The 21346-nt window shown below is 26.9% G+C and overlaps 2 protein-coding genes across 2 annotated transcripts; both read left to right on the top strand.

Moving 5' to 3' along the window:
* Window positions 1-578: 578 nt before the first annotated feature.
* Snr1 (SWI/SNF related, matrix associated, actin dependent regulator of chromatin, subfamily b, member 1) lies at window positions 579-3674 on the top strand. The gene is made up of 6 exons (XM_011499919.1): window positions 579-688; window positions 1263-1746; window positions 1888-2015; window positions 2101-2413; window positions 2865-3041; window positions 3434-3674. Exons 2-6 carry the CDS (start codon window positions 1295-1297, stop codon window positions 3471-3473), a joined length of 1110 nt encoding a protein of 369 aa, XP_011498221.1. The 5' UTR covers window positions 579-688; window positions 1263-1294; the 3' UTR covers window positions 3474-3674.
* Window positions 3675-6678: 3004 nt separating this feature from the next.
* Window positions 6679-13961, top strand: sea (mitochondrial citrate transporter scheggia). Its single transcript, XM_011499918.1, has 4 exons — window positions 6679-6832; window positions 12173-12607; window positions 12937-13157; window positions 13621-13961. Exons 1-4 carry the CDS (start codon window positions 6679-6681, stop codon window positions 13801-13803), a joined length of 993 nt encoding a protein of 330 aa, XP_011498220.1. The 3' UTR covers window positions 13804-13961.
* The last annotated feature ends 7385 nt before the right edge of the window (window positions 13962-21346 follow it).

Raw genomic sequence — 21346 nt, 5'->3', positions numbered from 1 at the left:
ATTAAAATAATAAATAATGAAATTTAAATAAAATTGACCGATAACATATTCAGGAAAAACATTTTTATTATATTTCACAAGTACTTATCCCGTGAATTTAATATTACACGATTATCATTTAACACTGTAATGCTGCTCATCAATGATTGAATATTTAAAAAATTAAATTTCATCATTTTTAAATAGAAGCAATTTACTAAATTCATAATAAAATGAAATTATAAACATAGATATTCGATTATAAAGTATTTGCTTACATGTTAATATTGTAAGCTATAACGAGGAATATATAATTTGCCTTCGCTATTTCAAATTAATGTATGAAATGAAATTTCATTTTTTGGCGCTTAAGTTTTAAAAAGCTACATTTTAACGTTACGTAGTTGGTCAACTTGCTAATGCCTTTTCCAGCTTAGAGCTACGAAAATCCATAGAGTAGTTTTATTTTCAATGTATTGGAATGTAAACAGTTAAAAAGTACATTTGTTGGCTGTAGTGACAATAATATACACATACAGCTCGTATGCAAGTTCAATTCGGATTCCAGTTTAATTGACATAAAAAAAGTAGGGTTAGAATTTAATATTGTGATCGGTGCAAAGGTTTATATTATTTCTTTATATTATTATCATTTATCGTAGTTTTGTTCTAATACCAATACGTGAATAACAATTGATAAGAATTTACGGTAAGTTTGTAAGAACAATGTTAGAGAAACGATCTATATTATTAGAATGTGTAGAGCCCACTTTGATCAAATTAATTGTTTTGATTTAAGTATTTATAGTTTTTTTTAATGTTTTCATTATGTATTAAAGTATTTATTATTTTCTTTACAAACATTTGAACATTAATCGTACATGGTTATCGTAATTTTCATTCAAATTAAGTTTAAAAACAAGTAATTGTAGTATGTGCATTATACATATCATCCTAAGTCATTACTTTATCCTTTGATTTAGAATAAGAACTCATATAAATTTAATAAATATATTTAATAATATAAGATATAATAAGAATGTATTTGTTTGCAATTGAAAAAAATGAACTGAAAACTTGTTAAATTATTCTCAATTTTATTCTGCTTATCATATTAAAATTGTTTGTTGATATTTTAATTCAATAAGGGTATCGTTGCTTTTTTTTTTTTTAATCTCATTTATATCGTATTGTTTATATTAATGACAAAATTGTTTTAAAAATTAGATTTCAAGTTTTGCCGTATTTTATTGTATATTTCACTGTATATTTTATTTCGTCAGGTTATAAAATTGCTGTATTTGGTTAAAGAAATATGGCTCTTCGAACATATGGTGATAAGCCAATTAGTTTTCAAGTAGAAGAAAATGGAGAATATTATTGTATTGGCTCGGAAGTGGGTAATTACTTACGCCTTTTTCGAGGCTCGCTATATAAACGATATCCTGGCATGTTCAGGAGATCTATTACAAACGATGAAAGGAAAAAGCTTGTCGAACTTGGCCTAAGCCAACATGTTCTGGCTTCTAGCGTTTCGCTTCTCAGAGCGAGCGAAGTCGAAGATATTATTGAAGGAAACGATGACAAATATAAAGCTGTATCCGTGCATTCGACGGAGCCTCCAGCTCCAAGAGAAGGAAAAACTAAAAAATCTATGTCATGGGTACCAAGTTTACCAAATAGCTCTCATTTAGATGCAGTTCCACAAGCAACTCCCATTAATAGGAATAGGGTACATAATAAAAAAGTTCGGACTTTTCCATTATGGTACAGTAATTTTTTTCAATATTCAATTTTTCAACATATTTTACTTGGCTTTAAGTTGCTATATTTACTATTATTGCTATTTCTTGTTCTAAACTTAACATTCTTAGATAATAAAATATGATTATATTATTTTGGCTTTAGTTACGATGATACAGATCCATCAGCAAATTTAGAAAATGCATCGCGGCAAGAAATACTTGTTCCAATTCGTTTAGATATGGAAATTGAAGGACAAAAACTAAGAGACACTTTTACATGGAATAGAAATGGTTAAATTTAATTACTACTAATTTATTATTATATATAATTTATTGGGATAATATGTAATTTATATTATTATAAATGTAATTTCAGAAAGTCTTATAACACCGGAACAGTTTGCTGAAGTATTGTGCGACGATTTAGATCTCAATCCATTGACATTTGTTCCTTCTATAGCACAAGCAATACGACAACAAATCGAAGCTTTTCCACAAGAAGCAATTTTAGAAGACCAATGTGATCAACGTGTTATTATAAAATTAAATATTCATGTAGGTAATACGTCATTAGTGGATCAAGTAGAGTGGGACATGTCAGAAAAAGAAAATAATCCAGAAAAATTTGCAATGAAACTTTGTGCGGAACTTGGCCTTGGTGGAGAGTTTGTCACCGCTATTGCTTATAGGTATATTCTTTAACAGTAATTTTGAATTACTTGCATGAGTATAAATAGTTTTTCTATTTTATGCTCCATTTGGAGCAGCAATTAAACATTTGTTAAATCTATGACATTAATTTTATGAGGTTGTAATATTATTCCCTCTAAATGTGTGTATACATACACACGCGCATACTCACGCACATGCGCGCGAGAGAGAGTGAATAAGAAATAATAAAATTCTGAACTTTTCTATTTACTGAGACGGTAATTTTATCGATACATGGCAATTATAGGATATTAACATTCTATATTTTTTATTTTAGTATCGTTAAATCTGAGCTATTTTTTATACATACGGAGCTACTAAACTATCATTCATAGATTATTAATATTATTATCTTATGAGCCTTTCATATTATCGATTGGTTATTTAAAAATAACGGATATTTAACATGAAATACCTTTACAATTATAGTGTACGAGGGCAATTGTCTTGGCACCAGCGAACTTATGCATTTTCGGAAGCACCACTACCAACAGTTGAAGTACCTTTCAGACCACCTTCGGAAGCCGATATGTGGGCTCCTTTCTTAGAGACTTTAACTGATGCAGAGATGGAGAAGAAAATTCGAGATCAAGATAGAAATACTAGGTAAGATAGGTTTTCTTTAAAATCATATGTGATGTTAATATAACGGTATTGCTACAAAATTATTAATCTAATGCACTAAATTTGCATAAAAGCATTGTGCGTGGATTTATAAATACGATAATAAGCTATAAATAGATAAATTTAATGAGTAATCAGAATTTTGCAATTGATAAATATGATAACAATACTAGAACATACTAGAAAGTACTCTCTAGAAGCTAATTGAACTTCATAATTAAAATAATGAAAAGAATTTAGTAATTTGATACATATTTTGAGCAATCTTAACGGATAAATTATTTATTGAAGCAAACAAATTGCAACTTATACTTTTATACTTTTACTATACATTTATGAAAATTTACTTAAAACTACATTTCAATTTATTTTAGACGAATGCGACGGTTGGCGAACACTACACCAGGCTGGTAAAATCCCTGTAATTATAGATTAATGAAGCTTGCATTACCAGCGTTCATTAATAAATGATAGATCATTTAATTTAACGAACTACACATTGTACTTTCTGAAAAACGGCGTGTAGAATATGAATATAATTTAATATGACTACTTTGATAAGTTTTAAACAATGACAATTTAGTATTATAGTAATATGTTTAATAAAAAGAAAAAGAGGCAATCTTTTTACTCATTTGTTTTTTTTTTTAATTTTTTTATTATTATTATTATTATTATTATTATTATTATTATTATTATTATTATGTATTACGCAAGTTTATTACATTGAAGAGTAAGCATATTATTCCTCAATCAAAGACAAATAATTTTTATACATTTATAGATAAATCATATAATTGCAAAAGAAAATTCTATTTTGTTAATTTTATACTTAATAAGTGGATCGTGTGTAGGAAAAATTTCATAGCCATTAAATAAGTTGAAAATAATTTTTTTCCTTTAGTATTTGAAGTTTTTTTAAATACAAAGTTGTTTCATCCTGTACGTTATATGTAATTAGATTTTTTGAAGAAAATGAATGAAAAAAAATGCTTAGCATGTATGATAAAGAAAGAAATTTTTATATGAATAATTTGAGTAAGATATTGAATAAAATGGACAAATTTAATGTAAACAAATAAAAAAATGATAATAAAAGCTGCATTTTAAGTTATTTAATAAAATTTTTCTTTTATTCACATTCTAAAAGCCTGAGAACAAAGTTTTTTTTATCGTGACACATAGAAAATTACATTAATTATAATGAAAATAAAAACAACTATCGATTCTTTATTGCAAGTCTTTAGCATTTAATGGTAGACCAACTATAAAATGTAAATGTTTTGTATACGCAAAAATATCAGCATGAGAGAATATTAAAAATGTATATTAAAATATATATTATTAAATATAATTATTTATTAATTATTTTAATGAAAATAAAAAGTATTTACATATTTGCCAATATTTTCTAATATTTTCTATGAAAAACTTGTATAAAGACAACGATACCTGTACATTATATTTCAGAATAAAATTAATTGAGCAATAATTTAACGCTTTATTTGCACGAAAGTTTGAAATATAAAATTTGATCTACTACTTACAGCAAATAAAACCTATTTTCCTATTATAAATAAGGAGTAAATAAGTTGATATTGAATAGCATATAAATAACTTTCCCTTATTAAATAAACCCTATTGTAATAATAGCTATATATTTATATCGACTAACCCTTCAAAGAAAAGATATTTTTCCGATAATCCATTTTTCTATTATACAAGTAAAAAATATCAAATTAATCAATTACTAATATCAACTTTAAGTGTAGTGTATGTTTAAACGAAATTAATAGCGAGTGTATTTCTTCCAAGTTCAAGCTCAATTTCAATTAAGATTTTTTAAATATTACAGGTAAATACTATATTTTCTATTCCAATTTACTTATAAAATGGATTAAAATAAAGATTAATTTGACATTTTGAATAACGTTTGTCATGAAATCTAAAAACCTTTTTTCCCCCCCCCCCCCACCCCCCACCCCTCCTCCCCACGCCATACTCAAACAAAATGTGAAATACCTTTTTTCTTCTTTGAAATGGGCATAAAATGTAAAAGTGTATAATGATTTACATGGAAATGGCTTTTCCACGTAATTGTAGCCATTATCTCTGCTTATAATGAGAGGTAAAGTAGGCATAGGTCAACAGGCAAATATGCAAGCAAGTAAACATATATACCTGCGTGCTTGGTAAATGAAATTTTAATTTTGCACAACATTGTACGCGTTCTATCGTGTCAAAAACTACAAGTCTAGATTATTAGACCAACAGACTATGCATAGTACAATTTTGCCAATTATAATTTTACATCGCATTATCATTGTTAAAATCCTCTCATTTTTATCGATTCTTATGAATTATAGGGGAATTATATCGCGATCGCTTGCGCAATTAAACGGGAATTTGTTAACTATCGAGTCCAACGGGTTGATGAAACAGGCATCCCAATCACGATATCTGAAGTTCCGAGAAAACTCGCGTCTCTCTCTCTCTCTCTCTCTCTCTCTCTATATATATATATATATATATATATATATATATATATATATATATATATATATATATAATAATTCCAAGATCCCGTTAAACTATGCACCGGTATACTATTAGTAGGAGCAAACGAATGTTAATAAATAAACGAGTTTGATCGACGAAATAATCCAGCGACGTAAGTAAATAATCTCTTGGGGTATTTATTTTCGCATGAAAAGGTCCTTGAAAATGAGATTAGATAACAAATCGTTCGAAGCGCCGAAGCTGTGCCGGAGACTCGCGATTCATACGCTAAAACAGTAGCAGACAATGGGACAGAGGTCCGTCCGAGAGGACGCGAAACTCACGGAGGTGCCGCCACCCCAAAGCCTCAACCGATCCAGCGGGACAAACGCACAATACCAATGCGAACGGGAGACGTCCGCGGCCGAGTCCATCGGAGCGCCGGCGTCGAGGCTGGAGGGGAGCGATAGCCGAACGCAGTCGAGGAAGGGGCACTTATAGCCCCTTAGATAGGTAGATAGATAGCCGTCATCCGTCGGGCAGCATGACTCCACGTAGTTAGTACGAAAAGGCCAGCTGTTGGTGGCTGGCTAAAACGCGTCACCGGGATCACGCGGCGCCTTCCACGCTCCAAGAGTCTCACTTCGTCTCGACACGCCACGCCACCCCACGCCACCCCACGCCACCCCACGCCTCGTCACCTCACCGCACCTCGTCCCACCTCGCCCTAAGCCAAGCTACGCCACGCCACGCCACGCCACGCCACGCCACGCCACGCCACGCTACGCCACGCCACGCCACGCCACGTTACGCCACGCCACGCCACACCACGCAACACCACATCGCGTCCCGCCCGGAGGCCCCTTGGACCGCGAGCTCGATCGCGCGATCCACGCGCAGCTACCAATGATACGGACAGGCCGACGAAGCGCGTGGATTTAGCGGCACGGAGAGAGCGCGTGTGCGGACTTGCGCGAGTATATAGAGCGCACGCGGTCACAAGGTCGCGGTGACCGAGGCTGCCGAGGACAGCCAGGAAAGAGATAGATAGATAGATAGATAGATAGAGAGAGAGAGAGAGAGAGAGAGAGAGAGAGAGAGAGAGACAGAGAGATCAACGATGGACGTGGCCAGGCTGGTTATGATGGGGCAGGCACTGACATCCGCGAGGGAGGAGGACGGCCGGCAGGCTTTTCCCGGGCGACCCTGGATGCGAGAGAAGGGTCTGGCTTCCGGGACTGCGAGCAACGTCGGCCTCAAGGGCATCGTTGCCGGTGAGTTGTCGCGCGACGCCCGCGTCGAAGCTCGCGTCTCCTAAGTTAGCAAAACGACACCGAGGCGGCATTTTCATCGCGGGCACGTCGTCTGCTAAGCCCCTGCCTCGGATTATAACTATGGTATTTAGAAATGGCAGCTTCTTCCCGAGCCCTTCCATTGCATTCTAGCAACGTGTACCAGCCACTGTTTTATATTTCTCCTCTTACCCCACTCCATCGCCCCCTTCTCCTCCTTCTCCGCCACCTCATCCTTCACCTCATCCTCATTCTCTTCTTCGTCTTTCGCCTTTAATCATTCATCGTGACGTGAACAGTAAAAATGTGCGCGGCTTTAAATTAAAAGCCGAGTCTTGTTTTAAGCACGTCGCGTCTGGATCGAATTTTCTTTTTTCGAATTTCTCATCAAGTACGCCTGAAATGCCAATCAATTGCGTTATCGTTTACAGTATTGTATTAATCGAATCGGCTTTCATTGCTTCTCACAATATATACGCGAATATATCAGAAGAGTGCAAAAAATATCAATTCTCAATTCGATTATCTTTATTCTATACGATATGAGTATGAGATTGACAAACAGATAGACAGAGAGAGAGAGAGAGAGAGAGATAGAGTGTGTTGCGTATGTGCATATGTGTGATAATTTTTTTAAATATTTCAGGGACAAACTTGCTTGAATAGTTGTATCTACGCTTTCGTTCTTACCGAGTAATATAATAATAATAATACGTGGGCATTTTACATATCGATCGAAGCACAATCATTATAGTTTCAAACAATCTGTTTAAGCAATTTCACATTTATATATATATATATATATAGTTCAAAATTATATTTTGAACAATGTCGTGGCACAATAGCAAACTTTCGACCAATGTTCAACACTTATTAAATAAAATGTAAAAAATATAGCGATGGAAAATTTCGTAGTATACGTAATTTTTAATTAAAGTCCAATTGTACATAATAATTTCTAATCAATTTAAAAATAGCATTGAATTTGATAAAAAAAAAAAAATTTAACATCAGAGTTACAGCATGAAATACATCGATTTTTATTTCAGTGAATTTAACTTTATTTGGAGCCATAAAATTACTTTCGTCTTAATAAAAATTTGCATGGTCGTAATTTTAGATTAGATTATACGTTGAGGATATTATCAAGAAAGACAATTTTTCGATTAAAAATTGGCGAAAATCAACGTCAATTTTTCTAAGTAAAAACTGACTACAAAATCTTTTGGGGAAAAAGTTTTCGTTTCAAAAGAAATTTTTAATTTTCACTTGTACAATTTGCTTTTGCATAATTTATTACATTGTATTTTATATAAATATTATATTATTGTCATTATTGTCATTATTATTTACATGTTATTTGTTCAAAGTTATAGGGCATCTCTGACGGACAATTAAAATGTTATTATTATAGCTATACATTTGTAATTCAATAGTCGATTAATTAATTTTTTTTTTTTTTTTTTTTTTTAATTCGATTTTTTATCAACAGATTTTTTTATAATTTTTATATTTTTTTTCATTTTTTATTATTAGTTTTCGTGATTTTTCTACACGTTTATAAAGCATATATATACAATGTAAATATTCTTATTGGAATTACAGATTTATATCCTCTAGTTAACTTGAAAGAACAAATATTTCTTATTAATTTTATTTAAAATTTGTAATTAAATTTTTATCTTGGAAGGTAATTGCTCTATATATTTTATCTTATTATTTATTCTTATTATGATGATAATTATAATCATAATAATTAACAATTGCTATTTTTTAACGAATACTATAAATATATAAGTGTAATAAGGCGAATTGTATTCTTTTTTATTTAGTTATATCGTAGTATAAGCACAAAGGGAAATTAAAAATATAAAAAAAAAAAATTTTTTGTAAATATTTTTTATTGAAATAATAAATCCTATATTTATTGTAAGCACTCGGTAAATAATAAACTTTGAAAATAATTGCCATTATTTACTACGTACGTTTTAATCGATATTTCTGTTTTATAATAAACAATATATAGCGAAAAATAATTAATTAATTCATGCACGAGTATTTAAAGTCTATAAACATTGAGTTTTTCAATATAATTTGAATTAAGGCAACGTTGAGCTAGTTGATCGCTTGTCTCGAACATATTAATTTCTTAATTAAATTAAGCATACTTTACAATTTGATGCCTAGCATTAGCTTAATTAATTATTAGTAAATTTGACGAGGGAATGTGCTCCACCGCGTTTTAATATCAGAGACGAAATCTGTAATTCAATAATAGACGTAATCCGATATTAAGAAGTATCATTGCATTTTATTTCTTTAGATTTTGCTTGTAAGCAGCCAAATTGTATTACCCATTCAGAGAAATAAAAATAATCTGGAATATCAATAAAAAAATAAAAAAGTTAATGTTAACAAGCTTAAAAAATCAACAGTTTACAAAAGAAATAGAAGATAATTGTATTACAGCGGTTATTTCTGAGTTATACTATATATAGTTGGGTACAGCATATGTATTTAATTAACTTATACAAATGCAAATAGCTGCCCCTGTCGTTGATCACAAATTCTTTTGTATCAACTTTGAATATATTATTGCAAGGAGATGAAAAATGGCTTTTAACTTTTAAAAACTACATAAATCTTTATCAAAATGTGAATACAACGTATTTAAATCATTGTAACTATATATTTTTATAATAAATTAAGATTTATAAGAATTTATACTTTAAAACAAAAACAAAACAAAAAAAAAACAAAAAAAAAAACAAAAAAGTTGCAATTATTATTGTTAAATTTAGAGTTCGGTACGCATGATATTTTGTTTTAAATTTTATATTTTTCTTGCATGCATATACTTACAAAAAATATAGTCACTATTCTTTTATTAAGAACATTTATAATTTAACGTAAGAGAAATAAATTATTTTATATATCTATTTATTTGCCGTTCCGAATGATTTTTATTTAATTCTAATTTTTCATCTATTCGCTATCATTGCAAATTCACTTTACATATATTTTTATACGTACATGAATATATTCCAATGTAGTTGTCTTTGATAATACAGTGTATATCACTTACACAATAAGTTATGTCAATGTTTGTCAAGTATTGAGAGATGAGATAATGATTACTTGTTTGTTAAATTATTATTATTATATTATTAAAAAAAATTTAATCCATTTATCAATATTTATTTGTTATATAAGTTGAGTATGTTATCTCATAAATGAACTGTATAAACTATACAAAAATGTTACCTTACAAATTCTTCCACTGTACCTATAAAGTACTGTACTGTAAATAAATATTTTAAACATTATCCGAAGCTACGTGTATAATTAAAAAAAAAAAAAAAAAAACATATCTTTATAAGATAAAAATAAATTATTAAAATTATTAATATATCACTTGTCGTAGGATCTTTATCAGTGCATTGAAGTATTTCAATTAATAAAATACTTAATGAATAATGTCGGTCATAATGTAAATGTATAATGTCTCGTGTTCTATGCCTGAACAGTTATCAATGCTTCTGTTTTTCTTCTGTTACTTTCAAAAGTTACGTGAAAGGTAAGGTCGTCTTGGTAGTTGTAGGTTTAATAAATTTATATGTGCAATTTATTGAAATTTATTTAATAATATAAATTATAGGTGATTTTAACGTTGGCTTTCTCTCTCTCTCTCTCTCTCTCTCTCTCTCTCGTTACGTATTAGTTTCTTTACGAGTTGAATGATGTATTAGTAGGTGATTGAAAGCAGCTACTGTTAGCTTTATAATATTAAATTTATAATTTTGAGAAATTACATTTTCTTCTATATTACATTTTCCATGAAGACTTTATGATAGAAACTTCAGAAATTTAGCTTACATTTACACTTGATTAACTTAAATAACTGCTTAATATTTATTATTTCTCATATAATATTTATATAATTAAACTTTAATTTATAACGCTTTAATACATAAATTTTTTAATTACTTATTTCATTTAAATTATACAACGTAAATGTTAATACCTATCTTATTTTTTCAAATGAATTTTAGGTTAAAAATATTTGGATAAATTTTTAATTTAACAAATTTTAACCAACTACTTTAATTACGTTTATTACAATTTTTATTTATTTTAAAGAAACATTATCAATGAAATCTTTCAAAAAATATACAATATATTAATAATGAAACAAAAAAAAACTTCTTTACAGAATTTATATTTCATAAATGTGGGTATAAATGAGATAAAAAATGAATATAATATATATATATTTTTTTTTTATATTATAAGAAATCCTTCGGGATAACTATTTGTTAATCATTTTCTCTGTACGATTTTATTTTACTTTCCTGATTTTTAAAAAATATTTCTTTTAAACTTTTGACACGAGAATGCAACAGTTATGTATTTACAATGTACTTACGTAACTTCAAAAAACTTTTATTTGCGTTCAATTTACGTTAAATTATATTAACAATATACCAACTTCACTGTATTTGAAAAGAATTTAAAAATATTAAGTATCATGTTTAACATTGAATAGAGCTGACTTGAGAAAATATATTCTATATATATATATATATATATGTACGCGAACGTTCTAGCGGTATTTTAATATTGCAGGTATTGCAATTAAAATAACTATCTTATAATTTTAATCGTGCTAATTTAATAAATTTTTGTTAATTTATATGTTTCTTATTTTTATTGCTTTTTTTTTTTTTTTTTTTTTTTTTTTTTTTTTCAATACAATTATTATTTACAGCAACAAAACAATTAAAATGAATATTCTGATGAACAAATCTAAATAGTATGTATATTTAGAATGCAAATTGATTTGCTCTTTTCATATTCAAGTAATTTAATATTGTTTATATGTAACATTTCTTTTGTTTAATATAAAAATAAAATATAACCGTAATTCTTATTCTTTATATAATGAAAACAACTTTTATTCTATTTAATTTATATAAAAGTTAGATTTTAATGTATTATTATTCGTATAAAAATAGTACTGTTGCTTCGAAAGATTTTATATAGAATACATTTTATGAAATTGTTTATATATATATATATATATATATATATATTTTGTTTTTCTTCTTGTTTGTAACTAAATTGTATTGTTTAATTTATACTTTAATTATTATTTAGAGGATTTAAAACAAAATAAAAAACCCATAATTCGATTTCAATATTTTGGTTATTATTATTGGGAATTGATTAGGAAATGCCTCACTATCAGTAATGAATCCCACAAAGTATTACTCAGTTTTTGATAAATAATATATATTCTTTTTTCTTCTTTTTTTTTTTAAGGTGGTATCACAGGAGGTATTGAAATTTGTATTACATATCCTACCGAATATGTTAAGACTCAGCTCCAACTCGATGGGAAATCTGGTGCTAGTAAACAATATAAAGGCATTTTTGATTGTGTCAAAAAAACTGTAAATAACCATGGCTTTTCTGGACTATACAGAGGATTGTCAGTTCTAATTTATGGTTCGATACCAAAATCTGCTGTTAGATTTGGCTCATTTGAGAGTGTGAAGAAACAGCTTGCGGATGCAGATGGGAAATTAAATGCCCAGACTCGCTTACTTTCTGGACTTAGTGCTGGTGTTTGCGAAGCTATTTTTGCTGTTACTCCTATGGAAACTATCAAAGTAAAATTTATTAACGATCAACGATCCAGTAATCCCAAGTTCAGAGGATTCTTTCATGGTGTTAGTCACATTGTCAAAGAAAATGGTAGAGTATGATTATAATGTACAGAAATTAATTTTCCTTTCATTAATAACATGATAGCTCTAGATAATTCAGAGTGTAATTTCTATACATAATAAGTTTTTAAATAAATAATAAGAATCCTGGCTAGATGATACTTTTAATCTTCTGTAATATAATAATTTATTTTCATTTTAAAAATAATTTATATTCTATTATTATTTTTGTACTATAAAAAGAATTCAAAATACATATCTACATTCATTATTCGATTATGTTTTTGAAACACCTTATTTACATATTACATAAAAATTCTAAATTTGTAAATATCTTTTGGCCTTTTTAAATTTTAGGCCTTAGAGGAATATATCAAGGCTTGACACCAACAATAATAAAACAAGGTTCCAATCAAGCCATTCGATTTTTTGTAATGGAATCTTTAAAAGAATGGTACAAAGGGGGAGACAATAATAAACACGTTCCTAAATTAGTTGTCGGTGCCTTTGGTGCAGTAGCGGGAGCCGCGTCGGTCTATGGAAACACACCTATTGATGTTATAAAAACAAGAATGCAGGTTTGTAAATCCTTGTATATTAAAATTCATATAAATCTTAATTTCTGGCTATTAAAATCGAAGACTTTTATTATAGTAAGAAAGAATTTTAAACCATGCAAGCTTAATACTTATAATATACAATTTTCATAAAAAATATATTATTCTTAAAAAGTAATGTAAATTTCGAAAAGAAGAAAATTGATTCAAAAAAAAAAAAAAAAAAAAAAAGAAGAAGAAGAAGAAAAAAACAGAAAAAACAAATTAACCAATCGCTATGTTTCTTTTACATCTTCAACTTATTAAATTCTAAATTTCTTAACCTTTTTGAAGAATAAATTAATGATCCTAAGATAATCTTACCGTTGATGGGCAACATTGCATAAAAAATGTTTTATTTTACTTTTATGTTTAATTAAAGCAGCCGGCTTATACGTTTAATATGATTTCAAAATTTTTATTAAATGTTTTGTGTATTTTCTAGGGACTTGAAGCTGCCAAGTATAAAAGTAGTTGGGATTGTGCAGTGCAAGTATGGAAAAATGAAGGTCCTACGGCGTTTTACAAAGGAACAATACCTAGATTAAGTAGAGTTTGTTTGGATGTTGGTATAACCTTCATGATCTATGATTCCTTTATGGAATTCTTCAACAAAGTCTGGCCTTAGAAATAATTTCATACGGAATTCATTTTCCAACATGATTGTTCAGAGTGTTATCTCATAATTCAATAACATCTGAAATTTATGTGCCTACACCAGGTATAGCAAATAAAGAACTGAATTACGAGCTTTAATAGAAATGAATTTTAAATGACAACCATACACAATATGGTACAGATTTTATTATTAATGAATTATGTGCCATTATCTGGAAATTTTTTAATTTTTCCCAATTAAGTATCAAATTAATTTTGATAATAATAGTTAAGTTATCTCTTGTGTGTTGTTAACACTAATTAGTATAATTAATAACATAAATAATTGTCCTGATTCGTTTCGAAGCAGAGTTTCAATTTGCTTATTATATACAAATGATGATTGTTAAATTACTTTCAAAAATGACATAAGGAAGATTACTTTATAAATAAAAGAAGATTTATTATTATTTTTTTTTACAATGCTCGAACTATACGATATCGTTAAAATAGTAAAATAATTGTTTGCATATATTTAAATATTTTATAGTCGGTATGGTATGGATAAGGGAAATTGTCACAGGATGGATGTATTTTTATTAATTTTTAACAATAAGTTAAGTATTGAAGAAGAAAAGAAATTAAATCAGTCGTTAATGTTTCATATATAATATAAAGTAGTTTTATATTTTTTAAAAAAATGTAAAGCCTTTTTATGCATAAATAATTGATATTTTCTAACCTCTATTAAAAAAAAAAAATTCCGTTTAATTACATCCGCAAAATTAAACATTTTATATTTAATAGAGTGATAAAGATCGAACTTTTTTCACGTTTGTTGATAAATGCCACGTGTTATATCTTTATATGTATTTATGACGTATAACGCTTTTAAGCAATGAAAATGATACGTGTAGATATAATATTTATAGAAATAGCGGATTTTAATGATCAAAGTAAATTGTAGTTATGAAAACGAACTGTTTTACTTTTTTCATATTTTTAACGACATTTATAACGAGCTAGGAAATATTAGAAATTTATACAGACTTTCAATATTATAAGAAATTAATCATTCCATTGCCAATTTACTAAGAAATTTTTCTATTAGATTTTCGTAATTCTCTAACAACTCGATTATCATAAAAGTGAATTTTTCATGACATTTATCTATTTATAGTTTGTTAGCAAATTTTTACAATACTTAACATTCCGGGATTAATTCATAAGAGAATTTATATATGTATATTTGCACTTGATAGGGCACATATTTGTTTTTATTGTATCGTTTTATCCATTGTTAATTAATTTTGCGTAATTTATTGAACTCGAGATATGTATTATATATGACGAAAATTATATTACTTAATATGTTGTAATCTTGTTTAAAATTTTTTTTTTTTTCTATATACTTACGATATGTTTTTCTTTAATCTTTTAAGAATATATTTATCATTATTAATTAAATAAGTGAGAACAAAATGAAATTCTGTAATTGCGATATAAAATAATGAATTTATCGAATGTAAAGGAAATGCGAAAGCTTTATACTATGTTCTTTAAAAAATATCGAAGTACGAGATCTGAATATTATGTTTTTAATTATGTATGTACTTGAGATACAAATTTATACAAGCATTTTTTAAAGTATGCATTTTAAGAACTTTTAAAGATAAATTATAAACGGGACCCATTTATGTATAAAATAAAATGGGGTGTAAAAATAGATCCTTTACGTTTTTCTTTTAAGTTCGCATTAACAATTTATATAAACAATCTCACATATATCATATTATTTTTAACTATTTCTATAGATACACACTTGAATACGCACCGCACACATGCATTGATAAAATGATTTAATAATCTAATATATATATATATATATAAGTCAAAAAGGTGTGTGAAATAAATTTCTTTTGTATATAAAAATTAAAAGAGAAACGTACAAATCATGCTATAAAAATTTATATAAACTTCATTCTTATTTTGGCCAATGTGATATATGAAAAAATATAAATATGTGTATACGTTCACATACTTATACATAGTTGAAGGTACTTGGAAGTTTAAAAAATATTTCAATTTAATTTTTACAATAAATTAAAAATTTTAAATACGTTGCGTATATTTCAGATTTTAACGTAACACTTTTCGAAGTGGAAGATTTAAGTAGAATGTATGGATTGAAAATGTATAAATTACGAAAATGACATTTTTTAACCGAATGTAATTAATAAAATGTATAAAATAAATATATTAATTGGGTTGAAAATAAAAAAAAATTTTTTAATTATTAAATAAGTTTGATATTTACTATCATGAAACTATTATGTTTTTCATTCCAATAAACAGCGGCTATCAATTTATTATACATATTCTTTAAAATAAAATTAGTTTTATTATATCAATTTTTTTTTTTTCTTTTCAAAGCAATAGATAAAATTATAGCAATATATACAATTATCCTATTAATTTGTTCATAATTTGATATATAATTTTAAAAATAGAACAAAATTTCTATTGTAGATTTCTATAAAATTAATAGATAGATTTTTTTTTTTTTCTATAAAACAAATAGATGCTATATATTGTTGAATAACGTATCTTCGAGTTATAAGAACAATTACAATTAACTTATGAGTTTTATTATAATTATATTATATCACTACTTATGCAAATAATTATCTTTATACTTTTATTTTATAAAATTAGCTACCCATAATTTTTAGGATTAATTTGTATTTTTAAATGTTAAAAATTCTTTATATGAAACTCTATTATCCATGTATTAAATAATTAAAAAATGACTCTTTAAATATTATTTAATAATATTTTTTGGAATGCATATATATTCTTTTTATTTAGTAATTATTCCATGACACGCGTTGATTCTATATTGATAATATTATGCATCATAGCTCGTTTTATTTTTGTCATTTTAAGCAATCTTTATAATATTATTTGCATTTATTTTTAATATTATTTTAATATTTATATCGATAGTTGTATAAGAAATCAAATCTGTTGGTAAAACTATTCGAATAATCATATGTATAATAAAAAAATTATTTCAATCCACTTGTGTAATTTATCGGTTATGAATTTTGCTGCCATTTTTCGATTGGTTTTTTTTTTTTTTTTTTTGTAGTAATTAGGTACGTTGATATGTTGCTATTATACTCTTTGCGCATTGATGCATTGATCGAGTACTTTCAAATTAAAATAATGGAATATGCTTCCTAGCACACTGTTGCACCACATTCAGATTTTTTTGTTTCTATTCTGATGTGCAGTGCTTGAAATTTAATATTTATATTTACATGAAAGTAAATTGTATAATAAACTGAGACAAAATTTTTTCACTCTAGCAAATTTCAGTTATTAGTCACAAATGAAATCTCTCTACAAGAATATGAAATTATTTAATTACGTCCAAATATATATATATATATATATATATATATATATAATCAATTAAGATAGATACAAGTACTTATATGAAGGTTGGAACATCAAAACATAATGCTTTTTAAAATATTAATATTAAACGAAATATTTTATATTCAAGAATATTTAGATAAAATGTTCAGAAGCAGATGTATTTAAGTAAATCCTCATTCATTATGAGCTATGGATATTGAGAAATAACACGGACTTGTACATAATGACTTATGTGTTTAAACTCGTTCCTACAGACATTCGGAAATTTCCTTTCACATATATTTTCAAAATTCTTGAAAAACAGGCATTTTAAACGAGTTTAGGCATGACGTTAGGTAATAATAATTTCTATTATTTTTATCAAGGTTTACAGGATATTATCAAGTATATTAGGCTTTATGAGTACATTTAAGAATCAGTATTATGTTACATCCGAATTCTTTTGTAGAAAGGCTAGAAACTTTCGTTACATTCTCATTTTAGAATGACAAATATTTATAAATTACTGATTTTCAAAAACATTTATAATTCCATTTCTCGATGTTGATTATGCATCGACAGCAGTTTTATATTTCATGTACTTTGCGACTTCTCATTGTATATTTGTACAGGCTTTTGTGTATAATTTGTAGACAGTAGTACACGTCTTAACAGGAAACATTGGATAATTTGCAAGACCGTAGAAAGTTTAATGTTTACTTCGAACAGGAACAGGAAGAGTTTTGTCAGAGCATCCCGCATAGAGGGGTACAGAAAATAATGGGTAATAAAATTTTAATGCTCTGTCTCAACCATTAGCAATTTTAGCAATTCACAGATTTGAACATAAAAATATTTAAGTGACGTTATTTGAAAAGCAATACTATTAATTGATCGAACATTTTAATGAAAATTTGTCTAATGGCTAAATTGCCTTTTAATTTAGTTAATAATGTGAATTAGAAATGTTGCAGCCAATTTAAAATTTAAGAAAAACAATGAAATCATTTAACGTGACGATGAAAGCAATTTTTGCGTATCTGCATTAATAGAAATATTTTAATGTTCTGTTCTTAAATTAATCGTATGTTAAATGAAATTTCATTTATCTGCATATTTTAATAAAATTTTTTAATCTATATATTCAATAAATTTTGAATAATAATGTTTATTAAGAAATCACATTTATCACAGTTTCGATCACAGTAAATATTTTGTAATTTTGTTTCTTAATTATCAATATATATTTACATAAATTTTTTAATATTTTTTAGGTAAAACAAATGTTGCTAATGACATTATTTTCCAGATGATTTCATAATTATTTTAGAAATTTAATACTATATCTGCCTGAAATGATTATAACATATTTTCCAATATTTCTTGAACAATTTCAAAAAGCTAAATTGTATACCATAATGAAAATTACACAACCACGACATAACATCAAATTTAAAACGAAAATTATAATTATATCTTTATAATTATTCAATAAAATAAATTTTAATATTTAAATCCAGCTGAAACACTGTATAATTAGTTTTGTAAAAAAAAACTTTTGATTTGTATTAAAAATATTAAAATGTCTTTAAAGGGTTTACGCGTCAAAAATATATATCAGTTTTAGTTTGAGAACATTTCATGTATTTTTTATGACATACTTTATACTTGTATAAAAGATTAAAATATCTATCTTCCATTACTTTTAATAAAAAATTTTCTAGATTTTTTATTGAACAATATATCTGTTTCTCTCTCTCAACCCCTTTTTTTTTTTTTTTTTTTTTTTTTTTTTTTAACAATCGATCATAAATATGTTTATTTAGATTTTCTATTTAAGCTTAACATAGATTGTGTATTAATACACAGTGTTGGTTAATTTGAATAAATGAATTCGATCGATATTGTAAAAATTATTAAATTATCAAATTATGAAAGTGCTATATCAGAAGATCGATCATAACCATAATTTTATTATTTTTGAAACGTATTTATTTATTACTTTTATTACTTCTACATTTTTACTAGGAGGTATCTAGAGAATTATCGTTATTTTTTTTATTATTTTTTTTTTTTTTTTTTTAAAAATTAAAATTTGTATTATTGAAGTATATTTATAATATTTGGAAAATTATGAGATCGAAGAGATTGAATTGATTGATTTAATTAGTAATTTAATTAGAACGTCACTGAGGCGTAAATTTATATTTTTTTTTTTAAATTAGAGATTTTAATTGATTAGAGATATTTGAGAGAATGTCTTGTAATTATAGATATGTCGACAAATGAATATTCTAGGATTTAGCAAGGCATAAAAGACGTTAAATTTTAATTTTTAATGAATAAATAATAATGAAGCAACGTAAGCGAGCATAACGTCTTGTCTCGTTTTAAGTGGCATTATAATTTTTAATTTAACTTAATTATTGCGTAGATAATGTAAAAGCATTCTACGTACTCAGTATATGTATTTATGAATATGTAAAATAAACATAAAGCATGCGATATTTATAATAACTGCTTTAGATTTAGCAGTAATAATAAATAAATGTTGGTATAAATTATAAAAATTTTGATAAAAGTAGGAAGAGATGTGTAGGATTTTATATAGCGGTATTAGATAAGGGACATTGATTTACAATAACTAACTAAAATATACATTTTTTAAAATTTCGTTACACTTTAGTAATAATTTCATTCAATGATCAGATTATATGAAAAAAAAAGAAAAAAAAAAAGATAAACCATTAGTTTTCGATTTTATTTATTAAAAAATTTTTATGTGAAGTAGTAAATTATGAAGATCTACTCGCTTGTCGCTTATTAGTTGTATTTTTGGACTTAATATTCGTTAACAATATTATAATATTAGGAATAATCAAATAATAAATGATAATTACTAATTTTTTTTATTAGTTATTCTTGCGAAAGTACTTACCAACGCTAAATCATATCATTATAAAATGATAATATCATAGGTAAGAGTATTATGATTGTTTGTAGAAAAATATAACTTTTTTTATTTAAATGTGAAAAAAGGTGGTGATCGGTATGCTATGAAAATTTTTAGTATTATAATAATTTTTTAATATGCGATTATAATCTCATGATTGTTATTGTAAAGAAGTACGATAAGTTTTAGTGAAAAGACTATCAAATTTATAAGATATGATCTCGTATACAATTATTGTAGTTTGATAAGCGATTTTGTGAATTCAATTTTTTTTTTTTTTTTTGTTAAACCTAAACTTTAATAATCTCTGATATGAATTTTTACATTATATTCTTTTTAAATTATTATGTTTTACAGTTTTTTTGGAATTTATATACGAGCGTAATCAATTTATCAGCGCTCACAAATAAATTTCGCATTTCGTAGATTATGCTAACAATAGAAGATTGAAGTATATTTAAGCGTTGCACAATACAATTTAGGAGTATTTATAAAAGTCGTATAAAAAATTTTTTTTTTAATTACAAAAGCAAATATTCTAGCAGTGGTGTCGGTACGGCTATGTGCGTAAAGTAGATAAATATTGATAATTGATGTAAAAAGAAAAATGACTAAAGCATTCGTTTAAATTTTTTGTAATATAAAAAAAAAAAAAAAAAAAAAAAAAAAAAAAAAATAAAAATAAAAATAAAAAATGGGGGTTTGGAAGTTGACATTGATTTAATTATTTATTTAAATAATGTAATTTATAACAATAGGAGTCTATAATTCAGTCGGTAAAGCAGCGTAACAATACGAAGTCTGCTTTAGAAAATAAAACAAGTCTATTTAGACGTAGATGGTGACATTGGAAATATTGTAATAATTTACATAAATAAGCTAAACAATGGAATTGATTGTCATTTAAATCTTTTAGTTTAATTGCAATATTTTATCGAGCGAATGCAAATTCGTCAATTCCAGGAAAATAAGGGCGCGCGCTCGTACCAACATATGCAATTGCGAGTATTATGCATAGAGAGGGAGGGAGAGCGAGAGCGAGAGCGAGAGTGGTGTTTTGAGTCCTTATACGAGGAGTGAAAGAGAGTGAGTGAGCGAGAGAGGGAGAGTGAGAGGGCCGTAGGGTACGAGTGCGAGCGGTAGGGAGGGTGAGCGTGTGTCTGATGGAGAATTTGAGGAGGGCGGGGGGGGGGGGCGT

Source organism: Ceratosolen solmsi, unplaced genomic scaffold (assembly GCF_000503995.2).
Source record: "Ceratosolen solmsi marchali unplaced genomic scaffold, CerSol_1.0 scaffold41, whole genome shotgun sequence".
Lineage (NCBI taxonomy): Eukaryota > Metazoa > Arthropoda > Insecta > Hymenoptera > Agaonidae > Ceratosolen > Ceratosolen solmsi.
The sequence above is the reverse complement of the archived record's forward strand: the minus strand, read 5'-3'. Positions and strand labels throughout refer to the sequence as shown.